The sequence below is a fragment of the Microdochium trichocladiopsis genome (assembly GCF_020744255.1).
Source record: "Microdochium trichocladiopsis strain MPI-CAGE-CH-0230 chromosome Unknown B0I36scaffold_5, whole genome shotgun sequence".
Taxonomy (NCBI): domain Eukaryota; kingdom Fungi; phylum Ascomycota; class Sordariomycetes; order Xylariales; family Microdochiaceae; genus Microdochium; species Microdochium trichocladiopsis.
In genome coordinates this window covers 3,014,698-3,041,027 of record NW_025763548.1, presented here as the reverse complement: position 1 = coordinate 3,041,027, position 26,330 = coordinate 3,014,698, and the positions used below count along the sequence as shown (strand labels likewise).

Below are 26,330 nucleotides of genomic sequence, written 5' to 3'. Positions count from 1 at the left end.
GCCCCGTGGTTATGCTGGCTATGCTCGGAATTATCGTGGTGTCGTAGAAGCCATCTACCCTCCTCCAGTGCTTCGGCAATGACCATCCATTTACAACCACACTTTCGAGACTTCCGTTGCCGAATACCGGTACTCTCTGAGGGGCGTGGTTCTCCGAATCGATCGCATTGGAAAGAGTACCGGATCTTCCGACCCTTATATGAGTAGGCATTTCGTCGAACAATACCGAAGCCATTAGCCTTCGCGAAAGTATTCACCCACTCGAACAAGACTTCGGCTGAGGGCGCTGGGTCGCCTGGGATAGGTGGGTTCGGGATCGGGTCAGGGACAGGCGACAAGGGGTGGTCGGGCGAGGGCGGCGAGGCGATAGGCGGAGAGTGCCTTTCTCGGGGAGGCGAGTATGGCGGAGATGATTCGAATGCAGTTGAACTGAGCGGCGAGTAGCCCCATATCTCGCGCCATTGGCGGACTCGTTCGTATGACCGGACGAGCTCGATGGTAAGTCTTCGATCTGTCCCAATCACCTCGCGCACTAGCCTAAGGGCGGACTGAAACTGGGGTCTTGTTGGAGAGAATTGTTCTTGTGCTGATTGTTGTGGAGAGCAGGCAGGTGGCTGGTCGATTTCCGGGCCTGGTATAGGCATTCTTACTCGTTGCGACCGTCTTCCTCGGGTTGGGAAATCATTCGATAGGTGAATCTCATGATCGAATCGCAGCTCCCATGGTGGCTCGTTCAGCCCACGCGATCCATGGGGGCGTGGAGCGGTCGTGAAGGTCTCTGGGTACGAGGCGAAAGCATTATAGAGTGCCTCGTCGTCTCCCACGCCATAGTGTGGGCCAATGCTCGTCCCTGTGCTATTAGACGAAGGTGGTCTTGAACTCTCAGATTGGTTCTGCCGCTGTCGTTGTCGGGGACGTAATTGATAGCTTCGTAGTCGTTGGTTGCTTGCTGAGCTAGATCGAGAGTCGGGCTGGGACATAATGACGGCCTTGATCGCGACAGGAAGAGTGTCGCACGCACGGATGAGAACATGGTTAAAGGGGCAGTTGATTTGACTATGAAAGAAGGAAAGAGGGGACCAATTTCAGCACAAAGGAATGACCTGCTTTGTGATGCAGATGCCTTGGAAGATGAGGCTATTGGATATTCCTGATACAGCGTGTGTATGAGTGTTGGTCTCAGCAGGGGGCCTAACACACCACGCCTGGAGCCCTGTGACCTTGACAAATATGGTATCTTTCACGAACAATCATTATCAGTAGGCTTGACATGCGACAAGAGGTAATTGGTGTAGTAGCTAGCTAGTGAATAGCTTCCATATGTCTCGTCGATCGTCGTGGTGGAGAGCTAATCCCGAGGTACAAGGGAAGCGTTGGCAGAATCTAGATTGACTAACAAAAAGGGATGGACCAATCAGAGGCTGCAAAAGGTCATGCCCGTGTAAGAGTCATGCCCGGGTAGCAATTCTTCATGCCCGTGTAGTAATTGCCGCGGCGAGAACTAATGTCGCCAGATTCCTCTTTCATGTGTTTTGTTGTTTAGGGACTGGGTTCAAGGGAACAACTCTTCCACTGACCTGAGTCGGGTCGCGCTCAAAGTAGATGTTGAAGCCCACACAGCTCTTGATGCCCTTGCACTTGGTGGCGCAGGTGGTCGCATTATAAGTCGTTAGGTCTGTGTAACCGAGGTAGCCGCTGGTCTCGGTCGTGGCGCGGAGGTCGAGGTAGGTCTGCTTGAAGCCCGGGGGTGTGCCGGCTCCCCTGGCGATGGTAGAGAAGTTCGACAGCGCGAGGAAGGCCGAGGGAGTGTCGGGTGTGGGAATCGGGCCGGTGCCAGTGGGCAGCTTGCCGCAGTCACCGCGCTCCGCCAGTCCCTCGGGTGCTGGCATGGCGGTGGCCACGGCGAGGAGGGCAGCAGGGAGGAGTGTGAACTTCATTTTGTTCGTGCGGGTGGTGTTGTGGAACAGATTCTTGCAGTGGTGATGATCTTCTACTGGCGATACTGACAGGATTCGAACAACTATTTATGGTTGTGGACCGTGTATGAGACGAATACTCTAAGGCGGAAACCACACCATTGCTCAACTGATGCCGGACATCTCCAACACGGTCAACTCCAAGGGAAGATGAGCTATAGCCCAGTGTTGGCGTCTAGACCCCTCTCGCCTCTGGAAGCCATTATCAAAGTGTTTACGATATGTACTGCTCAACCTTAACTTGTGAGTGCGAATCCTCGTGAACGGGTCCTTGATGCCACGGAATACGGCTTCTGTAATGGTTGTGAGTGTCTTCACTCTTGATGAGGCAAGTCTTTCAGAATCTCGTGGTGAAGTGGTGGGTCAAGAGGTTGGAAAGAGCCCTGGTGCGTCCACGAGTTCGCACAGATAAGCACAAGTGGGCATTCACAGTCGACTACAGTTTGCGCTGCTACCTACGTGGAACCTAAGGACGAAAAAAGATAGCAGCGAGACGCTGATCAATCCAAAGCAGCCACAAGGCATGTGTCAAACATATAGACTTCTATAGACTGCGAACCAAAACAAATAGTATATAAGCTTAGTTATGTTATTCCACCATTCCAACTCCACCGTCGAAATAAAGTTATCATGACCCTTGCGTACAGTTCCCACATGGCCCGGACACCAAGACACATTGGCCCTGTCCATCACCTGCTAGTGATGCTCCTCAAGCTTTAAACTTCACCTGCATAGTCTGTCTACCTTGACAGATGCCCCGGAATTGCCCCGAGTCTAGGCTTCAACGACACCCAAACCAAGCGCGATACCGCCGCGCTTCATCCCAGCGCCCGACCACATCCGTCCAGCGCAGCCTCACCCGCCTCCACCACCCCCTCCGGCAGCATACGCACGCATCGAACAAGGCCGCCCGGGTACTACTCTCCGCCCAAACACCCTCCCCAGCACCACCAAAGTGTCTCGCATCGATCTGACCGACCGTCCCATGTGCAACTTTGCCCAGCGCGTCCTCCACAATCTCAATGTCCCGCCGAATGCCCCACGCACGCGCCTTGGTCTTGAGATAGAAGTCGCAGGATCCCATGGCGACCATGAGCGATAGTGCGTACGGGATGAACAACCATCCGAGCCCTCCTGTCGGCGAAGTAAAGACGACCATGCCGAGGAAGCCTATGAGTCCGCTGAGGTCGAGTCAAAAAGGAAAAGGATCAGATGTCAGCTGATGCTCGCTGATGGGTATGATTTAGAGTGAGCTATGCAATGCGCGAGCCAAGTCTGGCTTGCGCCAGATTTGAAGCACTCCGCAGCTTGATTGGGGAACATCCGGCCCCGCGTGTGTCGGGCGGGGGAACATGTGCATATGCTTCCTTTCCCCGCATAACACAGGTACACACGATGACAGCTCAGAAGGCTGGGGAAGTGGACGGAGGGGAACGGAGCGCTTACTTACAAGATCAGACACCGCCGCCGGACCGTAGGCCCGGCCCGTTCGCTAGCAACGCGGCACGCTTCCAGGTGCTCGCGCAAGACGGCAAGGTCCCTGGCGAGGATCTTGCGCTCGGCCGCTGGTGCATCGTCGTGGCCGTGGACATGGCCGCCACCGACGCCACTGTCTCCTTCTCCTTCCAGATCACGACCGGAGTCCCGAGACAGCCTCCCTCCAGCTCCTCCTCCACCACCAACACTGTCTTGATCACAAGCCTCGGTGCTGAGTGCAGGTGAGCGTCCGAGCGACAACAGCCCGGTCTCTTCGTCGGCGATCTCCATCCTCATTCTCACGTAACCACGCCTGTCACCACCCAGAACACCTCCCTCGGCGGCGCCGTTCCCCGCCATCGCCTCGAGTCTCCCCTTCACGGCATCGCGCAGCTCGATTACCCTCTCCTGTACCGTTGTCGTTGCTGGTTTCACACCGGGATATACACTCGGCAGCGCGGCCGTTGGGACCGCAGGCCCAGTCGTAGTTGCCGTCGCTGGCACCGGCGCCGGCACCGGAACCACTGGTCTCGTCCCTCCCGCATCTTCGATATCGTTGTCGTGGTCGTCGTCGAGCGTCATACGTGATCCCCTCATGGGGCCGGTGGCGGCGCTGCCGGTATACTCCGGCGATGGCGACGGTGCTACTGCCGCCGCCGTCATGTTCTGACTAGCTAGCCACAAGAACAAACTTGGATGCACAGAAAGTGCAACTCTGTGGTGCACCAGAGCTGCAAAGGGGGGGGGGGGGGTGACTGCCTTGCGCGTTGTGTGGACGTTACAAGTGCGTATGCAGAGTTTGGAAGGTCGTACGAGAGTATGCAGGGAGTTGCCCTTCGCAAGCCGAGTGGCCCCTCGAGATACAGAGGTTGAGCAGGCAAAGTGTGAGTATCCTAGAAAGAGTATACCTGCGCAGTGCGCCCTTGTCGACGGAGAGGCCATCTCAGGCGGCTCACACAACCCACAGAGAGCCAGTGGCGAAAAGGCACGTACGCGCGTCAGCCCTCTCGTGTTCGGTGTCGCTTTTGTGAGACAAGTCGAGTCACCACCCGTCGCAGAGTGTGTGTGTATGTGTGTGTGTGTGTGTTCAGCTCCCTTCCCCGCTGGCTAAGACTAGGCCCAGATCGGGGACCGATCTTCCCGCCCGGCCGAGTCACCGCACGCGCGCGCGCAAGCGCTTGTGATTGGAGAGCCGGCAAAGTGTGTGTGGTATGTCTGATGTTTTGATAGTCATGCACACACGTGACCTGTGTCTTGATCTTGTTGCTTCACTCTAGTATAGTGTTTTCATGGGGCCGTATCCGTACGTGTTAAATATCCATCAAGACGACCCCGGTTCTTATTGGTGTGAGTGTCTAGACGATGCAAGCCGTCAATCGGTCTGGAGTGCGATGCCATGGTGCATCTGCTGACGCTTTTGAAAAGCGTGATCCTCTGCCTGTATATATGTATATATGTACGTATGCATTATGTCTGATCTCTTCTTTTTCATACAACCGCCCCATCCCCATATTGACACGAGGGACTTTTTTACCTCCCTCGCCTGTTCATCACCGTTTCACCCCCAAGAGCAACGAGTCGATCGCCGCGCCAAGCGCAACGACACCCCGCAGCATCCCTCCCTCGATGCGCTCCACGACCTGGTCGCAAGCGTGCCATACGGAATCCGCAAAGCCCGTCTCCGAGCCCGGGTTTGATGTTGTGTCGTCAATGTCGGTGGTGGTGGTGTTGGGGTTGAGATAGGTGTTGAGAAGGAACTGCTGCCTCTGTCGACTGCATTTCAGGAAATCCTCCGCCTTGACTGCGCGAACAGAAAATGACAAAGAAACAGGAAACGAATTAGTCCAACCTGGAGAAGTGCGCAGAAACACGTAAGAGAATAAACATAGATAGATACAACACCGCCCGTCCTGGAGCTACATTACTCGTTGGAGTATTGCTTTCGCGCAGATGGCAGAAGTGGGTGGCAGTGCAGACATGGAATTGCAAAAAGAAAAAGCAAAGCAAAACCCCTCACATGGAGGCGATGACTACGGCTTTACCTGCGTGTGTGACCTGCTGGGCCAGAGATCTCTCCAGGCTCAGCAGCAAAGCATTGGTCCTGACCAGAAGCTCTGTGGGAGAGAAAGAGAGAGAGACACGGGTTAGCGACTTGCCAGATCTACATTGAAAAAGGCACACCGACTTGCCTTCATATTGTAACGTGTAAGCGACGGGCGGCTCGTCGTTGGGCCCGACGAGCAACGGCGGGTTTTCGATCGTCTTCTCGACGACGCGGAACTTGAGGCCGACATTCTCGGTGAGGACGTCGGTCCACAAGATGACGGAGTGGCCTGTGCTACCGGCGGGGCTTTCCCCCACGGGTGACGGTTTGGACCCCCCCTTCTCGAGACCCTGCCGTGTCGGAGACGACGCCGCCAGGTCTGATACTCGCGACTGGATCTGCAACCACTTCCGCCACACGCGGATGACGCCCTCAGTGATGCTCGAGATGCTGAGGAACAGGCCCCGGCTGGGATCGACCTTGATGATGCTGGCCTGGGTGCACAGCTGGGAGAAGAGCTCGCCAGAGTCGAGAAAGAGGTCGTGGGCCAGGCCGGTGCTGTCTGAAGGGCCGCCGTAGATGTTCCTGCCGGCGATGGGGGGCGGCCCCCTGCCCGTGTCCGCGGAGCCGCTGGGTCTAAAACGTGAGTACAAACTGTGCAGGCTGGCAAGATGGACGCCCTTGCCGGCCTCTTGGATACCATCGGTGCCGAGATACTCGCAGTACAGGGTGGGGGTGGAGATCTTGACGCTCGGGTGGTAGCACTCCAGCACCATGACGTGGTCGTCGAGCCGGGAAGCTTCGAGGAGGCGTGAGTAGTGTAGTCGCCCTACCAGGTCATAGAAGCGGCGGCTGAGTGTCGCCAGGCTCAGGAGCTGCCGCGTGGGGAAGTGGGCGAGGATGTGGATGAGGATCTTTGCGGGCGTGTCAGAAGTGTGTGCATGTCAAGAAATACATGGCCTATGCCATAGGCCGGGCGACATGGCATACCTCGGTGGGGAGCTGGCCAATAGATGATGCGTCAAGGCGCTGCATTTTGTCGACTTGCCTGCCCCCGTGTGGGCGTGATATAGACGGACGGCAGGACGGATTGCTTGGCACAGGGGGGGCCTCGCGGGATGATATAGCGGAATCAGGCCGATATGTCAGACGGGCTGGGGGCCAGACGCAGCGTCAGACCCAGATCTGGCAATGCTGACCAGGCGGCTGGGTCCAGCCTGGGTGGACGCGTGTTTAGGGCTGACGGAACGCAGACGATAGGGGGAAGACGCTTGTCGTGTGGCTCCAGTGGGTGAGATGGCTGCCAATGGCGAAGGGGACCGTGATTGCTTTGGTAAGGGGAAGCTGAGTTGCGCAGGTGACCAGAGTCAAGCCCAGAGCGTTGTGTTGTGCCTCGTTGCGTCAGCAGTAGTGAGAGCCGCGGATGGTGAGATGGCGTAGGGCAAGCGATGATACTTGGGCCCCCATGGGAATAGGAGCGGAATAGAAAGTCATGGCGGCGGCCCTGAATCATCACCACCGCCTCTAACTGGCATGGCCAATCACAGGATGGCACTAGATAACGCCAGTGGGTGGAGGGAGTGACGAGATGGGATGCGGGCCCCTGAGCACCACTGCTAGCCTTGGTTCCATGGCCATCAGATTTGCGTCGTTGGTGTGATGGCGTACGTACTGTACTTGGCTTATTGCGCTGCTGTGTGCTGCTAATGCAAAACACTAATGCAAAACATCCCACAGGGGAGGGGGACGCACCAGTGCTCTTGTGCACGTACCTTGAGGTAGGTAGTCGCTACCTGCCCGTGTCCACCTACCTAGGTATGCCTGGCGTGGACCCTGACATTTCCCACGCGACCGGATCGGCAGAGATAAACTGCTGGCGCCCCGCAGCCAGCGCGGCGCTGCCCCTCGCCGGTATCGCTCTCTCCGTCTCCGGTCGGCACTCATTCGCTCGATTGCTCCTGATAACGTCCCGGCCTCCGACGTCACTCGTCCCTCGTTTTCCCTCCTTTCCCCAAGTTCCTCGACTTCACCGTGACACGCCCAACAACAACCTCGCATCCCACGTCCCAGATCACAGACAGACACACACACACACACACAAGATGGGCTCAGCACCCCCAGCCCCGCACAAGGTCCGCCTCGCCATCCTCGAAGCCGACACCCCCGTCCCGGGCATCCAGGCAAAATACAAGACCTACGGCGGCGTCTTCCGGCACCTCTTCTCCCGCGCCCTCTCCCTCGACTCGCTCGACAGCCCCGACTCCCCGCTCGCCATCACCCACCACGACGTCGTCAACGGCGACTTCGCCTCGGCCTACCCGGACCCCGAGGACATCGACGCCGTGTTGATCACGGGATCCAAGCACAACTCGTTCGACGCGGACCCCTGGATCGAGCACCTCGTCCAGTACACCCGGCGCGTCCTCGAGGGAGGGCGCGTCCGCGTCGTCGGCGTGTGCTTCGGGCACCAGATTGTCGCGCGCGCCCTGGGCGCAGAGGTCGGCAGGAACACGCGCGGCTGGGAGCTGAGCGTCGTCCCGCTCGAGCTCAACGACGAAGGGAAGAAGGTGTTTGGCAGGAGTACACTGGTGAGCTTCTTCGATTGGTCTTCTTCCTTGCATTGACACCCCGCACATCGCCCAAAAGAAAACGTCGCTAACCATATGCTTCAAAACCGGCAGAGCATACACCAAATGCACCGCGACGCAGTCCTCACCCTCCCCCCCGGGTGCACACCCTTGGCCAGCACCGACGTATGCGCCATCCAGGCAATGTACATCCCCGACCGGATGATTTCCGTCCAGGGCCACCCAGAGTTCACGGCCGACATGGTCCGCGAGATCCTCGAGCTGAGAAAGTACGGCGGCATCCTGGGCGACGACATCTTTGCCGACGGGATGCGCAGGGTCGGGGACCACCACGATGGCGTCGAGATTGCCAGGACGTTTCTGAGGTTCATCGGGGCTGGCGAGGAGAAGGTGGAGGCGTAGTAGCTTGGTGAAGAGAGAGAAGGACAAGGAGAGAGAGAGAAAGAGCACTGCTTATCACACCGCCACGATGCCTGGGCTGCACGACGACGGATAGAGGGTTTGGAGCGTTCATGCATGAGCGAAAGTGTTGTTGTTGTTGACCTGCGCTGCAGTAGAACATAGATATCGTCTGCTTGACTTTGGCTTGGTTCACCCGAAGCGCGTACACTCTGATGCTGGGTCCCTAGGAGGACGGGAGCCCACGCTTTGCGCACATTGCGAGCAAGATACACCCATAAATCTGAGTTTTGGATAACTGTCAAGAGCAAAAATACCTATCCACCCACCATGCTATATGTAGTCGCCATTGACTACCATGCCATAAACGCCGCGCTAATGCTCTGACAATATCATGTGTGTGCCGCGCCACAGCAATGCATCACAAAAAAGGCCGCCCCGAGTGTCCAAATGATGCAGCAGTCCCTGCCTCCCATGCAATCGCTCAAAATGCCATGCCATGCCATGCCATAAACCATAACAAAAAGAAAAAGGACGACGTGCTGCCGGCTCTATGCCAAAGCCTTCGTTATTGTTGTAGGTCCCTCCGGGACTCTGACCCGCCAAGGTGGTACGACACGGGCCGCCTCCCATCTCCTCTAGAGACGCCGTCGATGTCCATATCCACGTCATCCCACCACTCTCGTGGCCGTCGTGGTGGCGCTTTGGACATGGCTGCCGCCAGTAAGCCCCGATCAATGTTTTCCTGTGCCCGTCTGAAGTGTGCCATGCGGGCATCCCGCTGCACGTGAGGCTGGAAGCGCTCCGACGGTGCGAAAAAGCGACCTGCCGAACCAAGCCGCGACGCCAGGCCTTCCCAGAACCCACCCTGCAACTCCCGCCACGGCTTCTCCCATCCCATGAAGAAGCAGCAGTCCACTGCGGCGCCGATGCAGAAACTCGCGATGCTGGCAATCTGGAGCTCCAAAGGACCGCTCCTTGTCGCGCTGGCATAGTCGTCATAGCCAACCACGTGCGACACGAACGGGGCGATCCAACTGATGACGTAGATGATCGGGTACACGACCAGCAGGCGCAGCTGGCGGTGGGTTCGTTCTCGGGACCGGCGCATCACCTCATCCGTCGCGTCTGCAGACAGGTGAATCACCCCGCCATCGAGCGGTGTTGTGCCTGTGGGCGTCTTGTGCCAGGGAAAAGACGACGGTGTCGTGGTGGTGTCTACTGGGGCCGATACCGATCGGGTCAGTGCTACCAAGGCGGCCTCGCGGTGCTGAGCAACGGCCTGGGATTGTGTCGCGCTTCTCTGTGCTGTGCGCGCCGGCCGGGTCGGCAGAGCTGCTGGTTCGATCTCCTCAGGCCCATGGCGAGAAACAGGTTGGGTGCGCGCCTGACCTCCCTCGCTTGAGTCGTCATGGTGCTGCTTGAAACTGTGCAGATTCCAGGCAATCGCATCTAGCCCAGGTTGTGTAGGCCGCCGTCCCGGATTCTGTCGTTCGCTCATGTATTTCGTGCTCGCCGTGGAGACGACAGAGTCCTGGCGCTCGTCTATGATCTTTCCTATGCTCTTGGACAAGCTGTCCCGTGCGGAGTCTAGCAGACCATGATCCATGATGGATGGTGTTGGCGGGACTTGTAGGGCCAAATTGGCAGGCTGCGCGACAAACATTGGGCTCATGGTGCTTGTGCTGCGCTGCACCTTGCCGAAGCGACGGAATCGGAGACCGACATATAGGTAGACAGAGGCGTAGATGACGGAGATGAGCCCGAAGATGAAGTAGCGAGGGCCCCAGCTCAAGGCCTGGCGGTACCACTCGGGATGCACCGGCAAGTAACAGTTGGGGCCGTTAGCGGTGAACTGGCCGCCGGAGATTGGGACGATGGCGGCAATGACGATGGGTAGGACGGCCCAGATGATGTAGGCGATCTTGCGATATGGATAGAGGCCGCCTTCGTGCGAGTTGAGGACGTACAGTGCCTGGTGCACGGCAATCATGAGGACGGCGATGTCCGAAGCTTCAATGGCCGCCGTCAGCAGGAAACCCGAGACCTGGCAGAAGTAATACTCGTTGTCGAGAGAGCTTGTGCTGAAGTAGACGAGAGGGCACAGAACCAGCCACATGGCCTTCATCATGTCGCTCTGGATCAAAAGCATGATGAGGCTGGGGGTGTTGTTAGTGTGTGTCATATGAGAGACCGAGGCCGCAGAGGCAGCCGGGGTTGTGGCGTCAGCATGTACTCACTCCTGACGGAAGCTTCGCCGCATCCGCACAAACCAGTAAAAGGCCGAAAAGGCGGCGAGGACGCTGACCGAGGCGAGTGAGATGGAGATGGTCATGAGGATCTTCTGGCGCCTGTGGTACGGAAGGGTGTCGCCGAGGCTATGGTCCTGGCCGAGGATTGCATCTGCCCGCTGCAGGACATGATGGACCAGGGTGAAGCCCGGGTTGGGGCTCTGGGCTGGAGCCATGTGAAAAGCCAGGCCGCTGGCGAGCAAGCGCCCAGCAGGATCTAAAGGTGTTTTGCGTAGCTGTAGCTATGCTTGTTGTTGTCGTTGGTTGCTGTCGTTTGAGGTGTTCCCTTACAGAACAACCTGTCGTGGTTACCGCGTCCTCCAAGTATGGTCTCGCCAGTGCGAGAGTGGCCGCATGCTGACTGCGAGGCTGCTGTGGTGAACGCCGTTGTTTGCCGTGAGCTGCAGGCCGGCAGAAACTGACCCCGGTGCCCGATGGTGGAGGCGGCGAGGATCAAGAATGCAGAGGCAAGCAGTTGTGTGTAGTGCTGGGCCAAGTCGTGCCTTCCTGGCTGTACCGCAGTGCAGAGGAAGGAAAGAAGAGGAAGAGCGAGTGCTGACAACAACAACTACAACAAAAAAACGGGAGGACCCGAGGGACGTGACGTGGACGCTCGAGGATGACGGACAGCGCAGGTGGTGCGGGAGCGGGTGCGGGTTAATTAGAGGCGGCGGGAGAAAAAACAAAGTTGTGTTGTGTGGGCATCGGAATCAGGTCCGGAGGCGGAGGAGGCCCAAAGCAGGCAATCCTGACGAGAGGGACGGGCGTGGACCTGCCGGGGTGGTGGTGGAGAGCAATAAGGCAATATTGTCCCCAGGATGGCATGTAAGACCAGCTGATCACGGGCGGGCGGGACAATGGGAGAACAATCGGGACAATGGGCCGCAAGGGCAAGCGAGGGAGACGAGGCGCGGTTCCTGGTTTTGACGGGTTGGAGAGTGAGAGTGGCGGTCGAGAAAGAGAGAGAGAGCTGGCTGCGGCATATTCCAGTGGATTGGTGGCTTCCCAGCTGGGCCCCATCGCAAATCGCGGCGAAGCGTGACAAAAGTGCAGTCGGGTGCTGTACAGTGTGCTGTGCTGGCAGCAGCTAGGCGGGGCGCGTGAGCAGCGTGCGTGAGTGGGTGCAGCGTGGGCTTGCGGGCCGGCGGAGGGCCCGATCAGCGATGGGCATCCCCCAACCCGCGATGCGCGACTGGATGGCGAGCGACGCCCTGCCGCGGACGACGCCCAATAAATGAGAGGAGCCGCGGGGGCAGTGCTGCGGCGGGCGACTGGTGATGCTCCAGTCCTCATCCTCTGGCGGTGTGCTGGCCAATTCAGACGTTTAGCACCGCCCGTCAGATCCTGTTGGACTGCAACCCTCGTCCACCGCCATCCGGAAAAGCACTCGAGCAGCCCTGACAGGTCACAGCAACCTCGACGGAAAAGTGACACACGACTGGCAGCCACGAGATGAGTGGTCCCACGTCACAAAAACCCCCATGCCCAGGCGCCTGCTGGGGCACACCTGGGACCTGTCAGGCCAGCCCTGCACGGCTCCAGCGCCTAATCCGCCCTGGTGACGGGGCCCTCAGGCGACGACCGGACCAGGTATTTTTGCCAGACGTTCACATTGCAATGCCGTCCCTCATGTTGCAGGGCACCACGCCCTCCCTCGTAATGGCCCACCACGCAGAGTTCTGGTGCCGATCCCCATTCCAGACAGCCATCAGTCCATGCAACCGTCCATCAGCTCATCCCCTCAGTGCCGTGCGTCCCAACCGCTCGGGACTCAACATCCTGCTCTCCCAGGCGGTGAATGCCACACTGAGATGAGAGCTGCCTTCCGACGGAGATCCGGGCGGCGTGGGTTGCATGCTACCCTGGCGCCTACGTACGCAGTAGTCTGTCACCCGGCCTTGTCCGCTGCGGCTGGATGACACGCAGCCGCACCAAGCCAATCGTGGATGTCAGCATGTCTTGCGGCAGGTTGATCGAGGCTAGGCCTGTCGTCATGATGCGCACAGGAGGACTTTGCTGTCAGGTTTGTCCCTCACGTCGCGGAGCTCCCGCCCGCCACCCCAACTCACTCACAACTCTGGGGCATGCCACAACCAACATCTGCCGCGCGCCAATCGTGACAGATCTTGAGGCAGAGCGCAATTTCCCCGCCCTCGCTGCCAAACTCGGCAAACAAGCGGTGACAGTAACCGCAACACCGGCATGAGAAGACCCATGCTGGTTGCCGATGGGAATGTGTCCTTGTGGGGTCAGGGCAGCGACTAGCGCCGCCAACGACAGACTGGCGCGCAACGTGCCCTTGGTCCGGTACAGTCTCGGGTTGTTCAGGGACCTCGGGGTGCAGGCCCTAGCGCTCCTAGCTCGCGGTTCTCCCCGTTTGCACATGTTCACATGTGGACGGATCATGTGTTGGGCGCTCTTGATTGATCCGTTCGTTGCCTCGGACTACCGAGCCGATCGCGCGAAAGAGCGGTACTCCGGACGTTATTGTGACTGGCAGGGTTCCCCATGCTTCGCGTTTGTGCATCGTGACAAATGAACTGCGCACGGTATCGATTGTCGGGATCTTTTGGATGGTGGATGCTGCATCGTCCCCGGCTTGTCGTGGTGTGGCGTGCCTAGAAGAAGGCGTGAGGTTCCTAGTCAGATCTTTGGAGCTTGCTGTGCTCAGCGAAAACCGCGGTAGCTCACGCATGAGCGGCTTGTGACATTTGTCGTCCCGAGCTGTGATGTGGCCAGCCCACGTGATGGCTCCTTGTTGCAATGAATCGTTGTTCCGATACTGAATGGACGGGTACAGTCTAGGGATAATCCGACGTGGACGAGGCGTGGAGTGGATGTGAGGTGGAACTGAAGAGAGTGCGCTGGCACGATTTGATGCGTGTAGTGTCGGTGCTCTCCATCCATGGATTGCGCTCATTGTGTGTCGAGAGTTGGTGGCAGCCACGCACGCTCACAAAGGACAATGTACTGACTGCCTCATCTTCGCTCCTGCCTCAGCACCCCCCCCCCCCCCCAGCCTGCGAAATCGATTGTTCTGCCTGCTCTCTTCCTCCACCGGCCTACCGCAACCTCACAACATCCATGCTCTGATCCCACATTGCCAAGTGTCTGCGTGGCGTCCACAAACACCCTTTGACAAGTTCAACGAGGCATCAACATTCCACCTTCCCCAGTCACCGGCAAACAGATACACATGCTATCAAGGAGAAGATGGTACTCTGCCTCCTCAACACCACATCCACCAACTGCCTTCATCAGCATCGCCCTTCCTCTGCTTGATCTGTCTCACACCGTCCTTCCAGCTTCGGCCTCCTTGTCATTTCTGCCTTCCACTGCCATCACGGGCCCGCCGCAAACTGCATCATCAGTCTTGAATCATCCAGCCATACCGCAAACAATCGGTGCTACACAACCTCGAGATGGCCGACCAGCCTCACAATCAACCCCCTTCTCGACTGACGGGAACCGACCCGCGGAGACAAAATGCACTCGAAGCCGACTATCAGGGATGGCCTGTTGAGATCAGCGCCCTCCGAACACCGATCGGACCAGCAAGGACTCTGGCATCGGACTACACCACGCGTGTCTCGGAGCTTACACGTGGCTTGCTATCCGGGCCCTCTTCCCAAGTCGTCCCTGGCAGCGTCACACATCCCGGGACCATCAGGCATCCCTTCGAAGCTACTGAGCTCAGTCGCCTGGGCACCTTGGCTACAACAGCACTACAACCGCCAAGTGTTGCGCCAGCGAGAAACACTGGTAGGCACTTCCAAGCTGCGTCGTGCATAGACTATGCCGCTTGACACTGACTATATCACCAACCAGCTCCAGTTTCACCTGGATTTCCAGGTCCCGCCACCTTTCACACTTCTCTCCCGGCCCGAGTTAATTCTGGGCCTGCCGCGGCCCCAGCAAGACCAGCTCCTCCTCTATCCGGCCTTGACAGGACTTAGGGAGTCCCGCGAGAGCTACGAAAAGATGAGGTTGTCTGTATTGTCTGTGAGGAACGTGTGCCCAGAGACAAAACGCTTCCGTTGGCCTGTTATCATTCTCAATGCTTCAGCTGTATCAGGGAGAATGTCTTGGCGGCGACCCGAAGTCTACCCTTTACGCCCGCCAGATGCTGCTTCGTCATCTCCATTGACAAATTTTACGACTTGAAGGTCGTTCCCCCCGAAGAGCTCATCCAGTATCGCGAGAAGCTGGAGGAGATGACGAATCCACAAACCAAGCTGTACTGCCACAACTCTGCATGCGCGGCATACATACCACCGCAGAACCGCGGGCCGCGGGTCGGCACATGCCCCAAGTGCAGCCTCAAAACCTGCAAGACATGCTTGCACAAGTCTCATTTCGGCAAGTGCGATTCTGGGCGGCTCGCAGAACTCAGCGAAGCAAGCGATACGATCATGCGATTGGCGGAAGCTAAAGGCTGGAAGCGGTGCCCGAACTGCAACAACCTCGTTCAGAAGAACGGTGGCTGCGACGAGCTGATTTCTACGCCTTTATGTTTCGTCGTTCCGGACTTTCGGGAAGGACTAACAAAGTTGTTCCAGGTGCAATTGTGGCCAGGTCTTCTGTTATGGCTGTGGCCAGCCTCGCTCTTCGAGCCACGTGTGCGAGGCGGGAGTAGCTCGAAGTGGCAGGCGGGAATAGATGAGGTCGAACAGGACTCGCTCTCCACGTCTCTTGATCACCGGATTTGCAGCGACGAGCAGCACGAGTTTTTAACCCTGGCCTGTCGTATATCCATAAAGCTTGCAGCACGATTAACCGGCATAGCAGATCTTTGAATAAGGGTCGTTCACGCCCATGTGTATTGATAGTTCCGGACGTTCGTCACTGGAACGGCTTGGATCTTGAATCAAAACGAGAAGGGCGTACCATAGCGTTTCCACGGGGCAGACGCTGGGATAGAAAAGGGCTGCGAGGATCCAAGTGTAATTATGATACAGAGACTAATTACTTTCTAGACACTTGACTGGACCACGCCCGCCTTCTCACTGCAGTCCCTCGTGATGTTGTTGTGCATGACAGGCTTTGAGCCACCAGACGAAGACAATGACGCAGAGCGGTGCCCATCAGCGCCCGACGACGACGGTGACGACGACGACAGATCGACCTTTGCCTTCCAGCCCATGTACCACTTGCAGTCGAAGAGCTCCTCCATCCTCTCCATGGGCACGCCCTTAGTCTCGGGGGCCCACAGCCACAGGACGACCAGGCCGATTGCGCACACGAGCGCCCAGAAGACGTAGGCGCCCCAGACGTCGAGGCTGGCAAACATGTTTGGCGTGACGCGGACGACGGCGAACTGGAAGAACCAGTGGCAGGCCATGTTGAAGGCGTAGCAGACGTTGCGGATGCGGGTGGGGTAGATCTCTGTCGAGTAGAGGTACTGGACGGTGCTGGGATTACATATATCATGTTAGATTTTGACGGATTTGCAACGCACACGGGGGGCGTGGGGTGAGTAAAGGAATTCAAGTGAATGATGATGAGGATGGTGATGCCGTTACCAGAGAGGCCTCAGTGAAACAAAGAAAAAAACGAAGAAGAAAAAGAAAAGAAAGGGACTACTCACCACAACCCAATCGACCAGCCCACCGCGTAGACAAACACGCTAGCAATCGCCGCGTCGCTGGCTGCCTTGTTCTGCACGTCGCGCCACACGGCCATGTACACGGCCATGTAGATGTGGGTGACGCACTGCAACGCCAGGCCGGCGGTGAAGCAGACGCGGCGGCCAAAGACGTCGACCAGGCCCCAGGTAAAAGCCATGGTGAAGACGAGCTTGACGATGCCGTAGGCGCCGCTGGTGATGAGGGACGTGTTGTTGCCCGTGACGCCGGCCAGGGTGAAGATGTCCGGGACGTAGTAGGTGATTCCGTTGCCGCCGGTCCACTGGGCGATTAGTTGCATGATGACTGTTGGTTTGAACCCCATTTGTTAGTGATCGGGCCCCCAGTTTCGATGAAGAGCACATATGTGTGTAGTAGTAGACAGGTTGCTGGTTAAGGGCAGCAGGAAGGGGGGGGGGGGGGGGGGTCAATGTAACTTACAGCCCAACAGGAACCGCGTCCGGTATGTCCGCAGGGTGGCAATCTCCTTGATGATGATCCACGTGGTGGTGCCCTCGAGGGCCTTTGCCTTGTCGTCGATCTGGCGCTGCAGGTCCTCAAGCTCAGCGGTGACAGCGGCCTCGATCTCCTCGCGGTGCTTGCCCGCTGCGCTGCCGTGCCGGAGCTTGGCCAGCACGGCGACGGCCTCGTCCGAGCGGCCCCGGGAGGCCAGCCAGCGGGGGGTGTCGGCGATGAAGAAGGACGCGAGCAGCGCGAGGCCCGTGGGGACGAGCGAGATGGCGATGACGAGGCGGTACTGCATCCTGGACGAGGGCAGGCCCCGCTCGGCGCCGTACGAGATGAAGAAGCCCAGCGTCAGGACCGACAGCAGCACGACCATGTATATGCTGACGACCATGCCGCGGCTCTTTGCCGGCGCAATCTCGGACAGGTACAGCGGCCCGACGACCGTCAGGGCCCCCGCGCCGAGGCCGCCCCAGATCCGGGCAAAGAGCATCAGGCCCAGGATGCCCGACGAGAAGGTCTGCATCAGATTGCCCGTCATCCACACCAGCATCGACAGCTGCCAGCAGCGCAGGCGGCCGAGCCTGTCGCACACGGCGAGGATCATGAGGGCCCCGATGGCGGCCCCCAGCACGCCAAAGGACGAGATGTTGGCTTTGCGGTCGGCCAGGCCGCTGGGGTCGTTTGCCCACAGCGCGGGCAGGAGGCCAAAGTCCTGCTTGAAGGAGGACAAGCCCGTGGAGGAGGAGAAGCCACCCTCATCGTAGCCTGGAAGGTGGGTTGTCAGATAGAATTGACCGGGAACGAACAGTAGAGAGGAAGGCTGAAAAGTGATGGGTGGTGATGAATCTCAAAGGGAGGGGGGTAGGGAGGTATGCAATTGCCTTCTGGCTGTTAGTGAGGGAGGAGAGCTTACCCTTTGGGATAGACCCGCAAGCAATGACGATGATGGTGAAGTAGTAATACCAGTTGATGCCTGCCATGGTGCCGTTGGAGGGGAGCCGCGTGCAAATGCGATGTCTGTCCTAGCAGAGCAACTGTAGCTCGCCTGCCCTCGGCCGGGGATGCCGCGTCTGATATAGAAACGGCCTAGGACAAAGATGCGGAGGAACGAGTGTGGGGAAGCCGTGCCTGATCCTGGGGGAATGGCGCAAAGGGGGTGAAGTCCGGAAGCAGTTGCCAGTCGTCGGCCGGCAGGGGGAGCAACGCCCGCCCGATGCAGTCTGGGGATTGTGGGGGTCGTGGGTGTCGTCGGGGATGTGTGCGACGTGCCGCAGTCGTGGCCAGAGAGTCCCCGGGCCTTTGCTGTGTCGACTGAGGTACCTAATGGCGAGTGAGCGCTGTGATTCCCCACGATGTGAGGGCGGGAGCAAAGTCGCGAAAGAGGCGAAAAGGGGATCCGTCGCTCTCCACCTGCAGCCACGAAAAACTCGACACTAGGCCAAGCGAAGCTTAATGGGCCAGTGCGGTCTGTGGAGTGTTCCCTGTCGGGAAGGGAGAACCACACACGGACCAGAAAAGCAAAGACAACCACACGGAACTTGACCGAGGCATGCTTGGAGTTGTCTGATTCCGTCCACCTCTCAATTGACCTACCAGCGCATGCGGCCGTCGTCCGCCCTCCATCCACATCGTCATCCATCGGGCTCTACATCGGTCAACTTCCGCACAAGGTCACATTTTCTTCAGCGCTGTGCCTCTTCTTTTCTGGGCATTTCTCTTTTGCCAAACAAAGGCATTTCTTGGTAGCAAAAGCACCGGTTTCGGCGCCAGGTGGTCCGAGAAGTAAGTGGCCCGGCCAACTTCCGCGTGAGAGCTCCTCGGTCTCCTCGGCCATCGCAGCCGAACATCGAGCTTCGGCAGGTCCATACCGGCAATAGGCCCCTCCAAACCTCCTCGAACAGCAAGAGCCCAGTGACAGGAAGCGAGAAAAAGCCAAGCATGCATTGTCCCGGCGCCCTCGCCGTGCCCCCACGCTCGGCTTTCTTCCGCCTGGGACCACTACCGCAGACCGGCCTAAGCCCGGTCACTCCTCTGATAATGCTCCGCCCGAGACCAGACATGCAGGAACTGCGTTGCAATGCTCTCCGATTACACTCACTGTCCACTTCTTCAACTAGTTCCCTTCCTCCCAGTCGTCCAGACTCAAGGGTACCCAATCCACTCATACCAGAAAAGACAAAGGCAGCAGTGCTCCCACCACCTCCAGTATCACCAGCAGCTTTGAGTTACACAGACTTGGCGAGTTATGAGACAAGCACCACTGTCACCTCCAGGTCCCGTTGTCAATCCACAAAAGCCTGTCACACACTACGCGCCAACATGCTCGACTCATCCCTGAGCCACACCAGAGCCGCCCTCGACCAAATCTTTGGTCGCTATTCATCCAAATTCAGGCATCTCCGGTCCTCCTCATGGCTAGCCACCGCTACCATCGAGGACCCCACGAAAATCTCAGACTATGCAGGCACTGGTGATGCGTCAATAGCGGAGCACGTTCCCTCTGCAACGCAACGCAGAAATTTGGACTTCAGGTCCAGGATCCCGCCCGGATCGTGGGACTCGCACATGCATGTCCTCGATCCACGGTTCCCATTATCTCCGCAGGCAGTATACACGCCGTCCCCGACGGCACCGACCAGGCTGCAGCACGCGAACGCGTTTGAGGCGGACGTTGGCCTGGACAACATTGTCCTCGTGCAGCCGTCCATCTACGGCTACGACAACAGCTGCCTGCTCGACGCACTGCAGAGTCTCGGTCCGGACAGGGCCAGAGGCGTCGTGGCGTTCGAGGACCCTGCTCTGTGGGCCGCGAGGGAAGGTCTCTCGGCATGTTCCTCGTCGTCCTCGCTGTCATCCACGTCGACCGGCCAGATGAGCAGCGAGTTGCTGAAAGAATGGCATGAACTCGGCGTGCGCGGCGTGCGCATCAACCTCCAGTCCCACGGGCAAAAGGACGTCTCGGCTGACGACTTCCGCTCGCTACTACGGCGGTACATTGAGATTGTCAAGCCATTCGGATGGGTTGTGCAGGTCTATGTCGCGATAGACATGGTGCACATCCTCGAGCCGCTAGTGGCCGAGTATAAAAACGGCAAAGACAACCAAGGCGTGAAGCTGTGCATCGACCACATGGGCCACCCGCACTTGTCCCAGCTGGCAGAGTACCAGGCCACGCGGGATCCGTACACGATACCCGGGTTCGATGCGCTCGTGCGCCTCCTGGAGACCGGCATCGTCTATGTCAAGATGTCAGCGGCGTACCGGTTCAGCGCGGAGATGGAAGATGCCGCCACTTCCCCTCGCGATGCGGACACGGCATCGAGGGACGTCTGGCCTATTGCGAGCGAGCTGCTGCGGGTTGCGGGGATGAGCAGGGTCGTGTTCGCGACTGACTGGCCGCACACAAGGTATGACGGGCTGGACATTCGGCCGTGGATGCAGAGTGTCGTGGACTTGTGCGGCGCGGATCAAGAGCTCGTCGAGAGGGTTTTCAGGGGTAATGCGGAGGATCTCTGGTCTGTGAAGAGGCTCGAGTAGGGGATTTTGTTTTCGACACAGGCATAGCGATTTTGTACTTCTAGCCAGTGCATTGCATGTAGACGGCAAGCGATGCATCTTGATGATTGTGTATACACTGATTAGCGACGAAACGAAGCTTGTGCTCAGAACCCCTGTGAAAAGCGGGTAATCCCGTGTCTAGTGTGATGAGTGCCGGTGTCAAGCAGTTGACAGGTAGTACATGCCACCACTTCATGTGGCTGTGTTGCTGCGGGCGGCGCAGTGCAGGACGATGCCCAAGATCTGCAGTTGGTTGGCAGTGAGACTACATAAAGCGTACCCAACTGGTCAGGCAGACTGCCCCTCTTTGTTGGTTCCTATCATTGCTCCTCCCCTTCCCACCAGCGGTTATCTACAGAATCCCGTCACAAACTCCAATACACAATCAGTTTCAGACGCCCACGGAGCCTACCAAGCCGTTATGGCCGAGGCGGCAGGATTAGCTCTCGGAGCCATCTCGCTTGGCCTCGAGGTCTGCAAGGGCATCATCACGTACGCAGATGCAATTCGAAGCCAGTCAGACGACCTGGGGGCGCTCGAGCGCCAAGCGAGAACCTTGAAAAACAGTCTCGACATCATCAGCCAGATCTTGAATCAATTCGACGACTCGACGGAGAAGAATACGACGGCGAATACGCGTACCGCCGCCTGCCGGGCCGTCCAAGAGAGCATCTTGCTTTGTGAGGGCGACTTGAGGGCTGTTCTCGGCTTTGTCACTGAGCACGCTCGCGGCTGTGCAGTTGAAAGCGCGGGCTTTCGCGACAAGTGCAGAGATGGATACAGGAGCCTGAAATATGGCTTTCGTGCTTCGAAGCGACAAGAGATGGAACAGCGTCTGGCTCACGTAAACACTATACTGCTTGTCAGCATGCAAGGACTAGGCCTGTGAGTTTCCTCATCTTTTCTTTGGTTGAGCCTCTGCATGCTTTCGAGTGTGCCCATTCACTGACCCAAACATTAGTGCGGTAGCTTTCAATCAGTCTGTACAGTTGGCACCACATCTGTATGGCAGGAGCCAGGGTGTCGCGACCACAGAGCTCGGGGTCCATGGCATCTCCTCATTTCAAAGGACAGAAAGCTTCGACGAGACGACGGTATCCTTCCGGCAGAAGGAGAGCAATTTTGTCCAAATGCCACACCTCCACTCAACAAGCACAATCACGGAAGTAAGGGAGTCCTTTACGATCGGAACCCAAAGCCTTCGGGAAACCGTTGCAGAGGACTGCTCGGTACCACCCGCAATGATAGATCTGATGCAGAGGTTGGAGAGACGGACCGCATTTCTGGACGATATCAATACCAGTCCAGCGAATACCCTGGCGCTCGCTCGCCTGCTGTCGGGACCAAGCGAGCTCAACGAATTCGTGGTCGACATTGGCGATCTCAAGAAGAAGCTTGCCGCGCAAGCCGGCCCGGAAGTCAGCAATATGCCCTTGACACCGCAATCGTTCCTGTATCGTTGCAACTGCCGATCCTACAGAAACACTCAGATGTGGTCTTCTCGTTTTGCAATGGCAACTGTCTCGTCGAAGACCATCAGTACAAGTAAACATCACCCTTGGTGCAAATACTCGAAGAACTCGGCGACACAAACCAATAGTAGGAGTCGCGTTCTGTCTGCGCGATTGGAAGGCTTCAAGGCCGTAGTGGACATTGCTCTGAACGTCTCGTCAGAATGGCGCAATGGTACCGCTTGGATGTGCATCAGCCCCTCCCTATCTTATAACACTCGCGTCGACAGCCGAATAGCACCGTCATTCCAGGTTATGCAGTTTCTGCAAACACTGCTTTTCCACCGAACTGTCTTGTCCGACCATGCCTCATCTCCGGCTCTCTATCAACAGCAAATCTCTCACATTATTGACCAAGCACTATGGAAGCTGCGAAAGACGTTCCATTCCAAGAAGGGAAGTCCAAACGATATAAACGAGCATGGAGATAGCTTGGTGCATAGATATGTAAACTTGGTAAGTCAGAACCAGACGTACCCTGCAGAACGACTTCGTTGACTGGGCCACAGCTCTCTCTCAGTGGTCCATACTGGGCTCACCAGACTGCCGATATTAGCACGACCCTTGTTGAAATGGGCGAAGAACTGGTCGGTCAACATGGCACCCTCTTGAATCAACTGAACGACAGAGGAAGGTGAGATAGCCTAATTACCCCAATATGACAAGCAGAAGGATGGCGACATGGTTAACGGAAAATGCAGCCCGCCTTCGGACTACGCTTTTGGTGCTGGCGACCCGGATCGAGCGCTGTGCCAGATCCGTCGCCTGATGCCCAGCGAGCTCGAAGGGAGTGTCGAAGGTCCAAGTAGACTTACTGGTGCTTGGAGCCTGTATACTGCACTCGGGGGAGACCCGACAGCATCCAGAAGTGAGTTCTACAAGAGAATCCTCCTTCATTACACATTTGATACACAGGCGGCTGGTGCATGGACTGACAGTATTTGATCTCGATCCGTTGAGTGAGGCCATTATACGGAATCAGCCAGATTCCATTCTCCGTCTGATCCACCAGGATCCCGAATCGGTCACACAGCTGGCGCCGTTCGGGTATCCGAACCTCTTTTATCTTGCCGCAGACATGGGCCGCTGCGCCGAGGCTCTTGTGCTGGCAATCGAGTCCGCGCCACAGTGGAGCGCTCAGCACAGCGGTCTTGTGCTGCGAAACCTTCTATCTGTTGAGTCGCTTGCCGAGTTCACTCTCAGTAATTGTAAAAGCTGTAGGGATAGCGACGAAATATCGTTGCCTTGGGATTGTCAGTCAAATGCAGCTTGTCCGTGGGCCGCCACGCTATCTGTCTTGTTCAGAGCAGGTTGTCCTCTGCGTCCTCACTTGACCTCAGCATCGTTCAGAATCCCCTGCAGCCAGTGTTGCAGCCTCTATGCCCAAGAGGTCAGGCTTCACTGTCAGGACTCCGGCTGGCTAGCAAATGATCGCCTTCCACTCACGCAGCTCGGCAACAGTGCTTCAAAGCGGAATCTTCAGTTCCGCGAGGGTACAACGTCAAGTAATGGTAATTCGACACAGGCCAACGTTCCGGCGCTGGAGCGACCAAGGCTGTTACGCGCGAGCGATAACTTGCAGACACTTTACCACAACACTGAACTCTTCCCGATGTTGGCAGAAGCGTTCTGGTCTGTCGGTTTCCAGGATATCCGCGCTATCGATGGCGATGGATTACAGCCTATCGAGAAAGTGCTCGCTGGCCGAGACTATCCGAAATGGCGCATGATCCAATGGCTTTTGCTGAAAGGAGTTGACATGACTCGCACAACGTCTTTAAAGTGCAATGCCCCTCGCAGGTTTTTGATCCCGAGTCATCTGCACATAACCAACAGCACGACTATAGCGCATGCATCTTGCGAAGTCATGGGGCACCAGCTCGGCGAGGACCATGGCTGTTACGAGCATCCTTACGCAGTGATATTAACGACAACATTACTAACCTCAGCCATACGCGATGATGCAGTATGCCTGTGTGCACCAGCGGGCCGTAGCCCGTTCTCTTACCTCCTGCTTGGGAGCTTTGACCTGCTTCCGAAGGGCTCGTCTCCTAAACGGATAGCAAGACGTCTTGAGAGAGTGCTTACCGCCACTGCTCGTCGCCTCCACTTCGAGGAGTTTATTACAGCACTACGACTCATTACACTGGAGGCTTTGCCAATCAGTCACACTTGTGGCTTCGGTGGACATGAAGATGACACGGAAGACGATGGAAGAAACGGCGACTCAAATTTTGTACCATCCCAGCCAACGAAGATTCTGGCTGTATTCGAAAACATCATCACTCATTTCCAAGACGTGGTCAAGAGCTTCAACATCCCGGACGATGAGGAAGACCTTGGTATCATTAAAGTGCGCGATGAATATGCAAACAAAACTTTTCTCAAAGATTACGATTGGCGGCGCGATTGGATCGACCTCAGCCGAGAAGTGAGTTTTGGCTGGAGAGAAATGCTCGATGTCTGGGTTCAACGGCTTAACGATGAGCTGGAAAAGCTCGCCCAGGAGGACTTGGAGCTGCACCCTCGAGCTGCTGCAGAGGAAATTGGCGTGATGTGGTGTGATCCGCCACCAGGCGAGGAGAGTGATGAAGAATCGGTCTACGGGCAGTTGGGACAAGTGGAATACTGGCAGAGGAAGTTGGACGAGATTGATGTTTGATGCCTAGAGAAAGACCAATTCTGCATTACTGCTTGTTTCTCGCAGGAGAAGTATCTGATCAACGCAAAACTAATCAAGATTTACCCGTGAGTAGGTCGAGGGTTGATACCTGAGGGCTACCCATCAGCCACCATCCCTGTGACCTTCGCAAGCGCGAGTATCAACTGCTCTTTGTCTATACCGTGCCTAGCGAGGGAGGGCACCCAACGCAGCCAATAGAAACTGCATACGAGCAGGCCTACTATGTATACAGCTTGAATTGCTTGTTATGGTGCACCGGAAAATCTTAAAACCTTATCGGACCCGGGCTGAACCTTGTTCCTGGGAAGTGTCCAACTGCCCGTTCTGGCCTCGGCCTCTGCGCGAATCCTCAGCCACAGGATACCAAAGCCTTTGGACCAGGGGTCAAATGCCCGCCCGCATGCATATATTGCTGGAGTCGCGTGCGGGGTTTCCTAGTTTCCGAGCGGGATTTCGCGAGTGTCGTCGCACGAGGTCCGGTCGTTGTCGGGAAAAGCGTAGCCGCCACCACCTTTTGTTTGTAAGTCTGATGACCGCCCCGTCCGTAGTGCATTCCAATCCTCTTGCTGTCGAGGTGCCAGGGCGACGTCTTCTGTCGCGTCCCATGCCTGGCACGAGCAGACCCAGTTGAAGCTCTGGCGTCTTGGCCATTGCCTTTCCCGAAATGCTGACTGCCTGGTTCATAGAAACATGTCTCTCACGCAATCATAGTGTCACCATTTTCTGTGACGGGCGTTGTGTATATGTATATATTGTAAGCTAGCAGCTGAGCTCGCGAATCTGTGGCGCAAGAACTTTTGTAGCCGTCAGCTGGACTCCAAGACCGCCTCGTTGACGACTGGTAGTATACGGTCCAGACCAACAGTCTTCAAGGACCCAAGATCCACGGGTTGCACCAGTGGCCACGCGGGGAGGCGCTCCTGAGTGTCTGCATGGCACACCTCGCGAGATCTGCAGGCTAAGGAGATGTCCAGCCAGCCACAAATCCAGGTTACATATGCTAATTCCCTGTCTATTGAATCTTACTGAGACTAACCTGATTTCGTCAGCCTCGTTAGTGAGAAGAGGGCTGGAGATGGAGGATGGCAGGATGCCGAGTTGGGCGAAGCCTGCGTGTGTTGAGTTGGCGTGGGGAGCGAAGATAAAAAGGTCGCATCGACAATACCCATCCGAGCTGGTGTTTGGCATTGCATTCATTGCCTGGTCTGCTTTGAAGACGAGAACAAGGTGCGGCTTCACCCTAGGCAATGGCACGCCAGACGAACAAGAAGACCATAGCTCGCGTCCTCTTTGCTTGTTGCCTCGTTTCCGGCGCCATGGCGGCCACGAGATCATGCCCAAGCACACAATGCAAGGGCATCGAGGCCATCATTGCCGGCATCTTTTGCGACTCTCCTGAAGTGCTTGCCTACTGCTCCTCGAAGCACCCAGTGCCGGCGTGACCAGCAGCTCAACGGCGCCTACGTGGACCTCGGTGGTGACGGTGACACAGACCGTTGCTGCGACCGTCGCCACCCAAACCTTGACGTAAGGTGGCCCCTTTTGATCTTGACGACGGGGTAGCATGCTGACAATGCGGCATGAGGATATTTTAGCGCCACCGCGGCCACTGCCACGGTGCTCACCACGCAGTCTACCACTGTCCCGACGACAAGCACCGTCACGACCACGTCGACGACGGTGACGACGACGACGATCGGCACGACAGTGGA

General features: G+C 57.3%; 9 protein-coding genes across 9 annotated transcripts; 4 read left to right on the top strand and 5 right to left on the bottom strand.

Annotated features, from left to right (window-relative positions):
• Positions 1 to 1,523: 1,523 nt before the first annotated feature.
• Positions 1,524 to 1,937, bottom strand: B0I36DRAFT_349595 (uncharacterized protein; the record flags this gene model as incomplete). The annotated part of the gene is made up of 1 exon (XM_046156811.1): positions 1,524 to 1,937. The coding sequence occupies one exon, from the start codon at positions 1,935 to 1,937 to the stop codon at positions 1,524 to 1,526; it is 414 nt and encodes a 137-aa protein (XP_046013207.1).
• A 487-nt stretch (positions 1,938 to 2,424) lies between these two features.
• B0I36DRAFT_324083 (uncharacterized protein) lies at positions 2,425 to 4,204 on the bottom strand. The gene is made up of 2 exons (XM_046154055.1): positions 3,427 to 4,204; positions 2,425 to 3,157 (listed from the first exon to the last, which is right to left on the bottom strand). Exons 1-2 carry the CDS (start codon positions 4,113 to 4,115, stop codon positions 2,758 to 2,760), a joined length of 1,089 nt encoding a protein of 362 aa, XP_046013206.1. The 5' UTR covers positions 4,116 to 4,204; the 3' UTR covers positions 2,425 to 2,757.
• Positions 4,205 to 5,307: 1,103 nt separating this feature from the next.
• Positions 5,308 to 6,998, bottom strand: B0I36DRAFT_123792 (uncharacterized protein). Its single transcript, XM_046148081.1, has 3 exons — positions 6,487 to 6,998; positions 5,642 to 6,410; positions 5,308 to 5,566 (listed from the first exon to the last, which is right to left on the bottom strand). The coding sequence occupies exons 1-3, from the start codon at positions 6,529 to 6,531 to the stop codon at positions 5,466 to 5,468; spliced, it is 915 nt and encodes a 304-aa protein (XP_046013205.1). The 5' UTR covers positions 6,532 to 6,998; the 3' UTR covers positions 5,308 to 5,465.
• A 600-nt stretch (positions 6,999 to 7,598) lies between these two features.
• Positions 7,599 to 8,486, top strand: B0I36DRAFT_242505 (class I glutamine amidotransferase-like protein; the record flags this gene model as incomplete). Its single annotated transcript, XM_046149914.1, has 2 exons — positions 7,599 to 8,084; positions 8,178 to 8,486. 2 exons carry the CDS (start codon positions 7,599 to 7,601, stop codon positions 8,484 to 8,486), a joined length of 795 nt encoding a protein of 264 aa, XP_046013204.1.
• A 565-nt stretch (positions 8,487 to 9,051) lies between these two features.
• Positions 9,052 to 10,950, bottom strand: B0I36DRAFT_363203 (G protein-coupled glucose receptor regulating Gpa2-domain-containing protein; the record flags this gene model as incomplete). The annotated part of the gene is made up of 2 exons (XM_046158770.1): positions 9,052 to 10,642; positions 10,724 to 10,950. 2 exons carry the CDS (start codon positions 10,948 to 10,950, stop codon positions 9,052 to 9,054), a joined length of 1,818 nt encoding a protein of 605 aa, XP_046013203.1.
• Positions 10,951 to 14,608: 3,658 nt separating this feature from the next.
• Positions 14,609 to 15,682, top strand: B0I36DRAFT_123763 (uncharacterized protein). The gene has a single exon (XM_046148080.1). The coding sequence runs from the start codon at positions 14,989 to 14,991 to the stop codon at positions 15,568 to 15,570; it is 582 nt and encodes a 193-aa protein (XP_046013202.1). The 5' UTR covers positions 14,609 to 14,988; the 3' UTR covers positions 15,571 to 15,682.
• Positions 15,659 to 18,329, bottom strand: B0I36DRAFT_123749 (general substrate transporter). Its single transcript, XM_046148079.1, has 4 exons — positions 17,780 to 18,329; positions 16,840 to 17,631; positions 16,362 to 16,704; positions 15,659 to 16,185 (listed from the first exon to the last, which is right to left on the bottom strand). The coding sequence occupies exons 1-4, from the start codon at positions 17,844 to 17,846 to the stop codon at positions 15,747 to 15,749; spliced, it is 1,641 nt and encodes a 546-aa protein (XP_046013201.1). The 5' UTR covers positions 17,847 to 18,329; the 3' UTR covers positions 15,659 to 15,746.
• An 856-nt stretch (positions 18,330 to 19,185) lies between these two features.
• Positions 19,186 to 20,403, top strand: B0I36DRAFT_363201 (uncharacterized protein; the record flags this gene model as incomplete). Its single annotated transcript, XM_046158769.1, has 1 exon — positions 19,186 to 20,403. The coding sequence occupies one exon, from the start codon at positions 19,186 to 19,188 to the stop codon at positions 20,401 to 20,403; it is 1,218 nt and encodes a 405-aa protein (XP_046013200.1).
• Positions 20,404 to 22,632: 2,229 nt separating this feature from the next.
• Positions 22,633 to 24,782, top strand: B0I36DRAFT_123741 (uncharacterized protein). The gene has a single exon (XM_046148078.1). The coding sequence runs from the start codon at positions 23,014 to 23,016 to the stop codon at positions 24,595 to 24,597; it is 1,584 nt and encodes a 527-aa protein (XP_046013199.1). The 5' UTR covers positions 22,633 to 23,013; the 3' UTR covers positions 24,598 to 24,782.
• The last annotated feature ends 1,548 nt before the right edge of the window (positions 24,783 to 26,330 follow it).